The sequence below is a fragment of the Martes martes genome, assembly GCF_963455335.1.
Source record: "Martes martes genome assembly, chromosome: 12".
NCBI classification, from domain to species: Eukaryota; Metazoa; Chordata; class Mammalia; order Carnivora; family Mustelidae; genus Martes; species Martes martes.
Window position 1 is genome coordinate 83133062 of NC_137900.1, and position 14463 is coordinate 83147524.

Sequence of the window (14463 nt, forward strand, 5' to 3'; positions counted from 1 at the left end):
CAGTGGCACCTGCCTTGGCACAACAGCTAGTGTGTGCCCATAGGACTTGAATCAGCCCTGCGTGCATGAAGAAAAGATAAGAATGACCATAGTCTTTTATTATTTTTTTTACATGATCCATTTTAACTAATGCATTTAGGGCAGGTTTAGTACACAAAAAGTGGGAAATAACACAACAGGCTTGGAGATATATCTAGCTTTTAAAATATTAACTCTTATGGCAAAAACAACCCTTTATGAGATCCTTCTATAAAGTTGCCTTTTCCTTGATATGAAACATGGTCCTTCAGATGTATGGTGTTGACGCATCTGTCCTTGTCGGCTTCTCTGGTCTAAGCTTCTACTCAGTTGTTTCCTAGCCAGGTGGCTAACCTTTCTGAATATCACTTTGCTCATCTATAAAATGAAAATAATTCTAATGATGGAACGATGCCCTGTTGAAAATGTAGTGCACCTCACTCCCTCATTCTTGTCACTTTTCATTTATTTATTTCAAATCCACCAGCCCTGACTTTGCTGGAAATCTAGCCTTTTCCCAGAGTCCCTTGGCCATATATATTCCCCAGAGGTCAGGACTAACAACCCCCAGATGTAGTATGACATTGTTTTCTCCCTCTGCCCCGTCCCACCCTAGGCTTCAGGGGCGAGCCTTTCTTTCTGGTTCCTCCACGGGGAGTTAATTACTTCAATGCCCCACTATGGAAGAGCTCTCCATAAGCATTTGTTGTTTTAAAAGTTTGGGACTCTCAACCATATCCTATCTTCTTAATAGTGTACGTGTTTTTAGAAAGACCTCAGGACTTTTTGGAGTCTTAAGAATGTAAAATTTTTATCATGGACGACTCTGAATGTCTTTGGGAGGAAGTGCACAATCCATGACCAGACCAGAATCTACTGAGAAAATAATTTATTCAACTGTGAATCAGGAATTTTATTTTTTTTAATGTTTAAGAAGAACTATTCATGAGATCTTGTGTTTACTCACTTGAGATTTAAATTTAAACAAACAAAAGGAAATCAAGATTCCCTCAAAAGTAAATAAACATCAATCCTTTCCCCTAATCTTTTAAGATAGGTCATTTCTTTGGTGTAGGACATAAATGCTCAACTGTCCCTACTCCAGAAGGGATCCCGGAAAACCTGAATCCTGGAGAGGCAGCACCCTGATGTGTGGCTTTCGTCTTCTTTCACGAAGTCCACTTCTTCAGGACTTTTGTTGGTTTGGTTTGGTTTTGCCGGGTTGTGAGATTTTTTGGCAAGGACTGAAGAGTAGGAGGCACAGTGAAATGGTAGGATAAAAAAAAACATGGGTTTCATTTGGATCACATAAGCCCACTGTGCCCACCACGGAGCCAGGGCAGTGGTTCTTCAAATCCATTACTTAAAAATGGAAACAAAATGACCCAAACTGGAACACATGCCAACTATAAATATTCCTGCCTATGTAGATGTTGCGTCCCAACTTCCTTGACACTGAATCACTTAACTTTAAATAATATGTAGGATTTTAGAGCTTCTCTTAGAGAAGGGAACTGCATGTTAAGCTGTTCAGTCATGAGGATGGCGTGTCCCACTGCCGTACCCTCTGCTTCTGATATGAAGCAGATTTTATTCGCCGTTGTTATTCTGGTTGTTACACTGCTTTAGTGCAGATGGGGCAGGGGAAAATGAGAGGTTGCTTGATGGGAGGGTTTTTCCAATCCAGTCTACTCCTGGATGTCAGCCCTCCACTCTGGGGCATGGTGGGCTCGGGGGCCCTGAGGGTTCGAGCAGGCGGAGGCCGGGCACGTTGACGACTGGCTGTCATGCAGCCCAGGTTTGGGAAGTGAAACTCTTTGCCAGCCTCTTTAGTCCACTGTGGGCCTTTGCCTTCTCTGTCACCATCCACTTCCTCTGGCCACAGAACTGAGGACACAAGCAGCAGAGTCCAGCAGACTGAATGTGACTTGGGCCAAACGAGAAGCATCTCCATGCAAAACCACTGCCCTGGTTGCTGTGGGTCTGAGGAGGCTGGAGATGGCCCACACGGCCTCCCACACAGCCTCCCACACAGCGCCTGGATCCGCTCCGTGTTTAAGCACCAGTCCCGTGCCCTGTGCCCCTCAGAGGTGGCCCACAGTGACCAGCCTCTTTTCCCACCCTCTGCCACTTCATGGCAAACTCACTATGAGTCTGTTTCCACTCCATGCTGAGCCCCCATTGGCTCATTCACATAGCCTGGGACTCCAAACCTTCACCACCATGCTATCCACTGAGAATTCTCCATCAATCTTCTGTACAGAAGCCAAATGACATTTTCCTGATGGGAGAAGAACGTGGACAGCCAATGGCCTGAAGCAGTCTGCTCCTGAAACCATCTGAGGATTGCCAAGGGGGACTGACTGTGTCCTTCCTCAGAGTTTTGCTGCTGAGCAACTCAGCAAGGACACTGAAGTCGAAGGGCTGACCCCTCACAATTGTATCTTGTGGCTAACCACTTCCTTAGCACCTTTTTCTCCAGTATGTTATCTGGCATGTGCAGAGGGTTTCTGGCTTTTTCTTTGCCTGTGTCAAAAAAAAAAAAATTTTTTTTTTTTTGTATTTCCCCCCAAACCCAGCATAGATAAGAAATCACTGGGAATTTACACCTGATTACCATAGGTTCATTCTCCCATACGCAAAGTTCAAAGTTACAAGGAAGAAGAGTAAGTATTTGCGGTGTTGGTGTTTTGTTAGTATTGTTTAAAAGTTAAGTGTTACTCTTCTGAGAAAGTTGCCAGAATCATACTCTCTCAAATTCAGAAGCCAACCAGCACAGTTTAAAGTCAGATATTATTTCTAACCAAATTATACTCTTTTGTCTGCCAAGATATCTTGACAGTCTTAATATCCGAAGGCAGGCCTATGTGATAATCCCAGCAGTATTCTGGGGATAAGATTTTAGTGGGTTTGTTGAGAAGGAAATACTTGTTTAGGTGGCTTTCATCATGCCACTCGGCTTCTATGTCATTTTTCTTGTCCTGGAGGATTCCCTTGAAGCACTCCTGGGTGATGTTTAGGACCTGAATGGGTGTGCCTCCAAAAATGGCTGCGTGGTAATAAAAATCCCCTTGGCCGAATGGAATGTAGGCTGCAGACTCCTTCCGCCTCTCGTAGGTAAACTCGTCAGGATCTGCCTTGTACCACCAGGCCTGCAGCTGAGCCACCGAGTGGCCCAGCGTCTCCACTCCAAAGCTATCTTGGAAGACCTGGTCCACGTCCATGCAGAAGAGGAAGTCCACTTCATGCTGGATGTGGGCCACAATGTGCTCCCCAATGGTTTTCATACGCATCATGCTGATGTCCTGCCACCTCTTTTCAGGCTTGATCTCAAACACTTTGAAGGAACGCAGAGGACCCAGCTCTATCAAGGGCATCCTGGAGACATCATCAACCATGATGTAAAATATGACTTTGTGGCCAACCATGAAGTACCTATTGGCAGATACTAAGAACTCCTCCAAGTAATGCTCAATGTATCTGAAACAAAGAAGAATGGGACAAATGTAACTGCTGGGATCTGCACAGGAGACTCCATGCTCTTCCAATGATCTCGTCTGTGTTTGGCAGTGTAGGGGAGGAATGATCTTCCCCATCCCAGACAGGTGTTTTCCACATCTGATAGGGCAACATTCCTGACTGGCTTTCCACCATTCATTTGCTCCACTTTGGGGAGGAGGAGTGACTTACCTGCTGATGTTGGAAGACTGACCTGTACCCACCACTCTCACTCTTTGGAGCCTGTGTTCTCAACTGCTTGGGGCCTTGAAGTGAGAGTACTGGAACAGGCCCTACCCTGCATCTGGAAACCTGGATATCTAATCTTTCTAATTCAGTGATTTAATTTCAGGAAGCCTAGGGTCTGCAGACAGAAGCCACATTCTCCAGTACCCACCTTAACTGCCCTGAACATGATTTCACGTCATCTATCTTGCTTAGCCCTTAGTCTTATTTATCTCTTGGTTCAGACTGGGCAGGCAAAGTGGGTACTACTTGATATTTTTTTCCCAGCTTCACTGAGGTAGTTGACATATAACATTGTATAACATTAAGGTATACAAAGTATTGATTTGATACACATGTATATTACAAAATGATTACCACTACAGCATTAGCAGATACCCCCATCATCTCACATAACTACTATTTCTCTTTTGTGATGAGAACATCTGAGATCTACTCTCTTAACAACTTTCAAGTGCCTAATAACAGTATTATTAACTGTAATCACCATGATATACATTAGATCCCCAGAACTTATTCATCTTGTAACTGGAAGCTTGTACCCTCTGACCAACATTAGGGGGCACTAGTTCTCCCTCAAACTATACCCAATGTTGCTATTGTCCTACCGGATACAAGAGTGACATGACCCTTAGGTTCTTTGGGGACATATTATGCCTAACCATCACTATTCTCCTATCTTCTTCTGGGACCCAGAGAATGGGTTACAGGGCATAGATATCCTTCTATATTACATATTCACCCTGGGAGCCTCCCACTCCCACTCCCACCAGTGTAAGACTCCTCCTAACACCAGAGCAAACAACCTGATTTAACCTTAGTTTAACTATTTTTTTCCTTGTTTTTCAAAACAGATTTTATTCTTCACACCATGTTTAGGTTCACGGCAAAACTGAACTGAAAGCACAGAGTTCCCATGTACCCACTGCTCCCCTTCCCTTCCCACAGCTTCCCCCCGCCCTCGCCCCCGCCCCGGCCAATACCAGTATCCAGCATTGGGGAGACACATGCCTTGCAATCCACTACTCTTCACTGACCTATCATAATCACCCCATAGTTTACATTAAGATTCACTCTTGGTGTTGAACATTCTATGCATTTGGACAACTGTATAGTGACATGTATCTATCACTATGTATGGTATTATACAGAGTATTTTCAATGCCCTAAAAATCCTGTGTTCTGCCTGTTCATCAGCACCTTTCCCCCAACCCTACCCCACCCCTGGCGATCACTGATCTTTTCACTGTCTCCACAGAATGTCATATAGTTGGAATCATACAGTATGCGGTCTTTTTAGATTGGTTTCTTTCACTAAGTTAACATGCATTTAAGGTTCCTCCAAGTATGCATGGCCTGATAGCACATTTCTTTTTAGCACTGATAATATTCTAGATATTACAGTTTATTTATCCATTCACCTACTGAAGCATGTCTTGGTTGTTTCCAAGTTTGACGATTATCAATAAAGCTGGTATAAACATCTGTGGGGAGTTTTCTTGTGTAGACATACGTCTTCAACTCTTTTGGCTAAGTAACAAGGAGTGCAGTTGCTGAATTATATGGTAAGATTATGTTTACCCTTGTAAGAATCTGCCAAATGGTCTTCCAAAATGGCTGCACCATTTTGCATTACTACCAGTAATGAAGGAGAGTGCTCATTGCTCCACATCCTCACCAGCATTTGGTATGTGGTACTGACAATGTGTTTTGGATTTGGGCCACGCTAATGGGTGGGTGGAGATATTTTAGCTATGTATGTCTTTATTCCAAATACGTCATATTGGTGTCTTCTATAACCCAAGCTGTACAATCTTGTGAAGCCAGGAAGATCACAGAGAGAAGGAAGAAGTAGGAGTCACATGGCTTTACACAACTCATGCAGATCCCAGACTCATGCTTTGCTCAGTGACTGTGGATTGAATTTAATTTGCTGATCATAGCTGCAGCCAGTCAAGAAGTTTTGTGAGCCATAATAACTGTTACCTCGTTGTGCTTTTTGGTGACTGCCTGGATTTCCTTTCTTTACTACCAAAACAAAGTGTGCTTTTAAAGCTGGTCACCAGAAGCCCAAGAGTTTACAGTCCTGGTGATTTAAATGGAAAGAAGATATCTGAGCAATATAAACAGGGAGTTCAACATGGCTCTATGGCTGGTTGCCAGGAAATTCTTGGGTACTCTGGAACTTTAAGAAAAATCTATTGTGCTCTGAAGCTTGGGAGACAATCCTAGGATGAGGGAGGGAGCTGCTGGAGGTTTAACATTGTTTAGGGATTAAAACACTGCTGTTGGCTTCCTGCATTGTTATTTGAAAACAAACCAAACATCACACCTCTTAAAAGTCCAAATCCACTCTTACAAGGATTTATTGCTGCTGAGCACACAAACAGTCCCCGCAAGCTTCAGAGCGGAGAGCATAGGGCTTTCCCCAGGATACGTGATTTATAGTTTGGTTCTGCAGAGTTGTAGCTGGACGGTAAAGCTGTTGTGAAGCCATAGGCAGTCTTCTGTTCTTTTGGGAAACACCAAGAGTGAAGCAATCCCTAACATAATCCCAGTGCCATGGGATTAGGTGAGCTGAGTATAGGCTCCTGACTCAGAATGCTACAGATTCTTCTGAGGAAAATGTCAAAACTCCAGAGTCACCCTTGTCTATTAGAGATGCCACCCAGGTGACTAGCCAGGTCACCATTCTTGATTAGTAAGGCTAGAGCGATGGCTTCTTGGTTCTGTGTTGGGGGGCTCTCAGGAGAACCATCAGATCTTCACAGAGCTCTCCTTTAGGCCCTACGGCAGGTAGATCTGAGGCTCAAATCAACCTGGGCCTTCAACACTCTTTGTAGAGGCCAAGGGATCAACTTTCCATGTGGTTTTCAGGAAAGGAACAGAAGGAGAGGCCCATGGTGGGGGTGGGGACTAGGAAAATTGAACTTTTGCTTTTGTTTTGGGGAAAAAAAAGCCCCAAAGACTTTCCAAAAGAGCAAAATGGTGAGTCGACTCCTCAAAACCCAAAGACTTTCCAAAAGAGCCATAATATTAGTTTTAAAATGTTACATTTTAAAACTAATATTATGGCTACTAATTTCAAGTAAGAATGACTGTAGTTTTGGAAGAGGCATTCTAAACAAGGAAATGAAAGCCCAAACAGGAACCTACCCAACCTCTAGAGAGGAGGTTCTGGCTAACTGAATCTCTGGGGGCCAAGGAAGACCTGAGGCGCCGTGGAAGACATGAAGAACCGCCATGCATGGATCGGTCTGGACTGTAGGTCCTTCTGTCCTTGGTCCTGGGTCTGAGAGTGTAAGAGGATGGATGATGCACATTTGGGCCAACGGCTGCCGTTTTTGGAATTTCCAGATAAAGCCATGATGTGTGTGGGTGTGCTATAGACCCTAGGCTCCGTGGGTGGAATGGATACTTTAACCTGCAACCCAAGATCCTCACTTTGAGGTGGGAAGGAGTCCACTCACTATTGTTTTGTTCTCAGCCCTCTGGGGGGTGGGGGGGCGCTCAGCAGAGGAGGGATGGAAACCGTCCCGTTATAACATTCTCCTATCTAAGAATTCAGACAAGGCAGGAACAGCTCCGTGAGCCCAGGGGGCCCCTTACAAACACTCTGACAATGAAACAAGAAAAAGCGGAGGTTGATCTTATTAGGGACACTTACCTTCCAACAGCAAAAACTGTCAAACCCACGGTAATTTTCTGTTTGGCATAATAATTTTCTAGGATGGTGCTGTTGTAAGTGCCTTCCCACACGACCGGTGCCTTCCATCCGGTCACCGTCACCACCTCTGGACGTTTCCTGGTGACAAAATATAGGGCCCCATGAGTCAGGACAGCTTTCCTAAGGTGTGGCAGAGACTGTCTCAGGGGACACTGGGGTCAGCTATGATCTGCTGAGACTGCCCCTGAATCCTGAGTTCACCCCAGGCAGTCAGCAGACTGGTGTGACCTTTGCAGGGGCAGCATCTTCTGCGTGAGGGGCAGGAGGCTCTGGCTAGGTACCTTTGAGGGCTGCCTTTGGGGCCCTAATGGGGATCTTACCTGTACATCTCCATCACTCTGTCCCCTTTTGCTGCTTTCCTAGTTCTCTTCTTCCTTCTGGATCCCTTCCCCTATCTTCCCAACCCTTCCTAAACTGCCAGTGGCATCTTTGGGTTCTTTCCCCATGGGTGCCATTCAAGGCTCAGGAGGCCCTAATCTTTGACTTGGGAGGATGAAAGAGTGACCTTGGAACCAAATGAGAGAAAGCTATTTTAATCTGCCTTTCGCCAGAAATGGATTTCTGGGTAAAACCTTGGTTATAGGCCAAAAAGGGCCCCAAATTTAAGGGGGTTCTGGCATTATTGTTCGTTTCACGAACAAAGAGACAAAGTCACCCAGAAAAGCAGGGACTCAATAGAGCCTCCCCCCACCCCCACGGCCAAGGCTGGAACATGGGGCTCTGGCACAGACCCTCCCCTCAGACCACATTGCCTCTTTGCTAGGAGCACAAAGGGCAAAGGCGAGGCATGTTTTCTGCACTTAGAATGCTCGAAAGGGACTTGGCAAAGCCAACGCAAACACAGGAAGCAACACAAGAGCGACAGCAAACTGACCAACTGCGGAGGGTAGATGTGGAAGGGCTGTGTAGCAGCTGGGGCCCAGCAGGAGGGGGTGACACAGATTCAGCTCTGACCCCCAACTGCTCAGGAAGTGGCTGCATTTCCCCTGCTGGGAAGCAGAGACTGAAACAGTCATCAGATTCAAACCTCAGCACAAATGGGCCTGTCCCCACTAACCACCTGCTTGTACTTCATCCACTGAGGGGTAAAGGCCAGTGATGAGGGCAAAGTCCTCGTGGTCCCCACTGGGGCCCGGCCAACTGTGTGAGTGTGGCCCTGGGGAGGCTCTGGGGGACATGTCAGCAAATAGGTGGAGCCAGTGAGAACTTCCCCTAGTCCCACACATCGGGGGAGGGTGGGTTTTCACAAAACTGCCAGAATCCCACCACCTAAGCTGGGGTTTCCAGAGTGAGGCTGGGCAAAGCTGGGTCAACCACAACCTCATCCCAGCCCCAGCCCCAGCCCTCAGCCCAGCTCCAACCTCACCCCAGTCCCAGCTCCAGTCCCAGCCCCACTCCAGCCCTAGCCCCAGAATGGAAAAGTGCCTCAGCAGACTCTCATCTTCTGTCCATCAGTCACCAAGCTCTTCACTCTACTTCTTGAGATGACAGTCCCTCCGGCTCCAGCCTGTGCCCTGATTCAGGCCTCCCTCTCCCCCTGCACAGCTGAATCACCCCCAGAGATGGGGGGATGGGGTACTCTGAGGCTGCTCTCCTGCCCCCGCCATCTTGTGTGGAGTCCAGGCTCTGCCCTCACACCCTGCACGGGCTGGCTGCTCCGAGAAGAACCGCTCTTGGTTTCCTTCAATCACGAAAGCACCAACCTGTGCCAGGCACCTTCACTACACTTTCTCATTTAGTCCTGGCAACAGTCCTGCCACATATTATGTCTCTTGTACAGGTAAGAAAACCAAGGCTCAGAAAGACTTGCTAACTTGGCTGCCGCTGATGGAAACTAACATGAGTATGTCCCGTGAGACCAGGCACTGTGCTCAGGGCATCACCCTTCAGAGGTACTATTTTGATTTCCATTTTATCTGTGAGCAGCACAGAGAGGTTAAATAGTTTGCCCAATGTCACAGAGCTTAGTAAGAGGCAAAGCCGGTTTTTGAACCCAGATGGTCTGACTCCGGAGTCCATGCTCTGAGCTGCCACCCTGTATTGCTTCTTATATGGACACGTACCAGCTCTGCTGGTGAGGCTGGGCTTACAACCCACATTTGTCATCATTTCCACTCACCTTAGCTACCCTGGCATTTTTATCAGTGCAGAATGAGAAATAATGAGCTTTTGTTTTGTTATGTTTTTAGAAGTTTATGTGATGCTTTTAGTCACATAAAACCCCCCCTTTGTTGAATGACAGGATTTCAAACCACAAAACACCACACACACACACACACACACACACACACACACACACACGGCTTACACATCTATAACCAACGCTTCTGAACTTGAACTCTGCCCTGTGTCACTGCCTCATTCTTTGCGGACCTTAGTTTTAGCCCAGCAAGGATCTTTCAGTAGTTCCGACCCAGCCCACTAGCCAAGTCTTGCAACTGTTTACGAGCTGGACATGTTGTAAGCAGGTTATATTATTAAAAAAAAAAAAAAAAGAGGAAAAAAAAAAGGGAGCCTGGGTGGCTCCGTCAGTTAAGGATCCAGCTTTTCATTTCAGCTAAGGTCATGATCTCAGGGTTGTGAGATCAAGCCCTGCCTTGGGCTCACTCAACAGGGAGTATGCTTGAGATTCTCTCTCTCCCTCTCTCCCTCTCTCCGACCCTCGCCCCGCTATCTCTCACACTCTCCCTAAGTAAGTAAGTAAATAAATAAATAAAATCTTCAAAAAAAAAAGGAAGGTGGGGGGCTGGAAGGTAGCAAGTGTACTTATTTAATACTTATGTGCACGGGGACCAAGTACTTGACTTTCAATCTCTCATTTAATCCCCACCCCCACCTTATAAAGTGGGTGTTACCCTCCCCCATATTTTACAAATAAAGGAAGGAGGGGTAAGAGAAAAGCAGAAGAGATCTGCATCTTCAGCCTTATAAGAAGGGGCAGTCCCTCACCACACATTTCCTAGCCACACCAGCCCCACTGCTGAGCACAGAGATCAGAGAAATGAGACTCCTTCCTACTCCTTGAGAATCTCACACTCCCAACAGGTGGTCAGCCTGTTATACAATGGGATCCCTGCTTAGTCCTCATCTTCTAGAAAGACTGAGTTAGAAAAAGTCATACCCAGTTTTGTCGCTTGGCTGGGGAGAGTCCTCCAAGCAGGAAAGAAAAAGGCAGCGATATTAAAAATTAATGTTTACTTAAAAATTAAAATGTCCTATTTCCCAGCTGTTAATTATTAAATTTCACTGGCAATTCCAGTATGTCCTGGACCCTGATGAAGAAGCCGGGCAACAGCCTGAAAACACAGGCAGTGGGGGGCCCAGAGGAGGGAGGATGAGAACCAGATCAGTTCCCAGATGAACCTGTGCATCAGGGAGTCTTAGCAAAACCATCCACACCACTGCTCCCGAAAGAAGTGACACAGGGCAGGCCACCCATGTGTCAGAGCTAGTGTTTGCTACTGCCAATTGCCAGAGATGTGCAAGATCACAAGGATGGGGCTCTAGAAAGAGGGGAAAGTGCCAGGACAGACTCAGAGCTGCCCAAATGCCTTTTGTCCAAGCACAACACCCACCAGGTCAGTGTGTGCAGCTCCACGATGGCCAGAGTCTTGCCACAAGATAAACACACACCTACCTAAGCTATGGGTAGCTTTTAAATTTTACATGCTGACTAATGGGTACCTTGTGGTCCCCAAGTTTTGGGTAGAGGAAGTGTTCAAAGTGAATATTTTAAATATGAATATGATAAAATGTGAATCATGAAGCAGGTCAGAAAAGCTGTGAGGTGCACACCATGTGTGCATCAGCATGCCGGAGCTGGCATGACCCAGCAAAGAGCTGATGGCAACAGAAACAAGAATGAGGACCGCAGAATACAGAGAAGGACATGATGCAGGAAGAATTTTGGAGGCAGGATTAACAGAACACATCCATCAGGGAGACTGTGGGGTGGGTAGAGGAAAGGATGAACCGGAGAGATAGGCGGGACTGTGGCGTGAGATCGGAACTGAGAACAAGGGAGGGTAGAATGTGGAGATCCAGTTGAGTCATGGAAGTCGTGTGTGCAGAGCTGCCCAGCAGGCGCTCAGACCCAAGTCAGGGCTCAGGGAACCTTTGGGCTGATGATGGGAAGGTGGGAGTTGTTCTCACACCATGGTGTCTAAGGCCATGGGAATGGATGAGAGCCTCCAGAAACTCCAACAACTGATGGCTGGGAAGCAGAAGAGACGCTTCTGGAGGGGACTGAGAAGGGAGAACGGAGAAGTAGGAGGGAAATCCAGAGGGTGCTTTGTCACAGAAGCTAAGAGATCTCGCTGTGGAAATGTGTGCACAATATGCTGCAACATGTTATAGGTCGTTTCTAGGAAGGGATACACTTATAGAAATATATTTATTTGTTCATGCAGTCGTTCATCTAATCCTTCATTTAGGCAGGAAATATACTTTGGTGTCCTGGGAAGGCTTAAATTTAGTGCCTCTTCAAACTGATATTCCTTACATATCTGCTCACCATCTGTTTGGAGGAGATGCTGTATTATGCATGGGGCAGAGCAAAGTCACAGCTGGTGGCCACGATATGTCTCTCCCTTTGTCTCCAGTAACTCAGCCTTCAACCTGCCTCCTAGGTCCCGCACAGTGAGCAGAAATGCCACAGCAGAAGAGCACCATCCTCCTTAGAAGGGGACTTGGTGACTATCTCTGGTTCACTTAGCCCTTCGAGCCTCATGGAGGTCCCTCCCCTCCCCAGCACACATGCCTAAGGGGCTTAACAAGGCACCACTGCTTCCATATTCTTGCATTTCCAGTAAGGGTTTAGCGTCTCACAGACGGCTACCCTGCTGCCCAGCTCACTGAATGACATACGTGGGGGCCAAAATTCCCATCCTTCCACATTACCCCCAAACAAAAAGAGAGCTTGCCAGAACATAACCCAGTCTTTCCGGAGCTCATACCCCTCCCACTGGAATAGTCTCTCCTGATCCTTCTCCTCTACGGATCTTCCTGCCCCCTCTCAGACTTCTCTTCCTTCACCGGCCTTTTAAATGTTGATATGACAGGATGGGGTTCTAGCCCTCTACCTGGGTGGCCCCCTCCAGGCCTACAGGTCCCAGGGCTGCCCACATGTCTACCACACGTCTTCCACTGAGTTCATGGGCACTGCCATAGACTGACTGACTGTTCCCCCCCCACCCCGGAATTCACTGAAACCCAATTCCCAGTGTGATGACGTCTGGAAGTGGGGCCTTTGGGAAGTGCTTGGTTCATGATGGTGGAGGCCTCAAGAATGGACTGGGGCCCTCAAGAAAGAGCTCCCAGAGAGCCCTCTCGGCCCTTCTGTCACCGTGTGAGGACAGAGAGGATGGCTGTCTATGACCCTGGAAGTGGGCTCACACCAATCAACAAAGCTGCTGGGGTTTTGATCTTGGACTTCCCAGCCTCCAGAACTGTGAGAAATACATTTCTGATGTTTACAGCAGCCTGAATAGACTAAGACAGGCACCCTGTGAATCTCAGTCCCCATGCCCAGCAGGTACCTGAATCCAAACGTCTCTAGTAGAGCTCATCACCTACCCCCACTCCTAGTCCTGGCTGTCTTCTTCCTATCGTGCTCACCACCACCACCACCCACCAGTCTCTCAGGTGTCACGGTCATCTTGGACAGCACCTGCCTCCTTACTCCCCCAGCCACGTTGTGTTAAGTCGGACTGACCACAACTCCTTCCCAATTCTGGCAAATTCTCCCTGCACATCTCCTGCCCCGAAGACTACGAACTTCTTAAGTATAACCATATTGACTGATTTCTCCTATCTCCTGTGCCTAATACAACGTCTAGCACAGTATTTTTGACCACAACCTATAGTGAGAAATGCATTTTACATCACAATCAAACACACACACATACATACGGAAACAATAATTCAACCTCACAATATTTAACCTTACTTCTACTTCATGTGATGCCTCCTGATTTTCTATTTGATTTCAATTCTTTACAAAAAAAAACTCATTTTGACCCATTAAACTAGTTTCTGAACATATTAATGGACTGTGACTAGTAGTCTGAAAAATACCAGCTGGTATATCATAGGTATTTGATAAACATTTGTTGTATGTTCACTTAGTGAATGCACGCACGGCCTCATGAGATCTTTCATCATCACCGCCAATTTTCAGATGAGTTAGCTGAATCTCAAGAGACAATTTTCTTGCTCTGACTCCAGATGCCGCAGCTTTCCACAATACCCCGTGGCCAGCGAGACCCCCTCCAGCCCCACTATTCTGTGATTCTCCTGCTGCCTTTGGACAGCTGCTGTCAGAATCGCTGTGTCATTGCTCAAGCGTCTGAGTCAAAACACCCAGACCCTCAGTTTCTCATCTAATCTATGGTGAAAGTCTGATGGATGCTAAGACTCCGTATCCCCAACCAGGAACGTTCTCAATGGTACTTTTGCCTCCTGCCACCTCTGATGGGAGCTCATGGATTTACTGAACCCAGGGAGGGGGTGGGGGATGCCTCCTTTCTTACTGTGGGTTAAACCAGTCTGACAGCTGAAGCTCTCCGCTGTTTTCCTCTCGTTCATCTTCATCTGTGTCCTCCACTTCTTGGTAAATGTGGGTCCTACGTACAAAGGGAAAGCAAGCCAAGTGAGGCAGGGAGGCTGATCTATGGTGCCGGGACAGCTGGTGAACATGAGCACGCCTTCCCAGGTGGAGAATGCGTGCGGCGCGGGGGTATCTGGAGAAAGCTTCACGATACATGATGTGTTTGTGCATAAACACATGCTTCTGGTGGAAAGGCTCAGTACCCACCTTTCTTATTTTCCTTCCAGGTCTGCACAGTTACCAGTTTAGTGACCCAAAGCCCTCAGGTTATTTCAGGGAACTTGCTGGACTAATGAACAGCTAACTGAATTTGCTGCAAGCATCTTTCCCACAGCCTAAACATCAGCCCAAGCCCCACTCACCCCCA

General features: G+C 47.0%; 1 protein-coding gene across 1 annotated transcript in view; it reads right to left on the minus strand.

Moving 5' to 3' along the window:
• Window positions 1–78: 78 nt before the first annotated feature.
• The window catches only part of GGTA1 (glycoprotein alpha-galactosyltransferase 1 (inactive)), a 54611-nt gene continuing 40226 nt past the window's right edge, over window positions 79–14463 (minus strand). Inside the window, exons 7-9 of the mRNA XM_080820138.1 lie at window positions 14020–14112; window positions 7430–7567; window positions 79–3498 (exon numbers count right to left, since the gene is read on the minus strand). Coding sequence (XP_080676264.1) covers window positions 2805–3498; window positions 7430–7567; window positions 14020–14112 — 925 coding nt within the window. The 3' untranslated portion in view covers window positions 79–2804. The remainder of the gene's footprint in view (window positions 3499–7429; window positions 7568–14019; window positions 14113–14463) is intronic.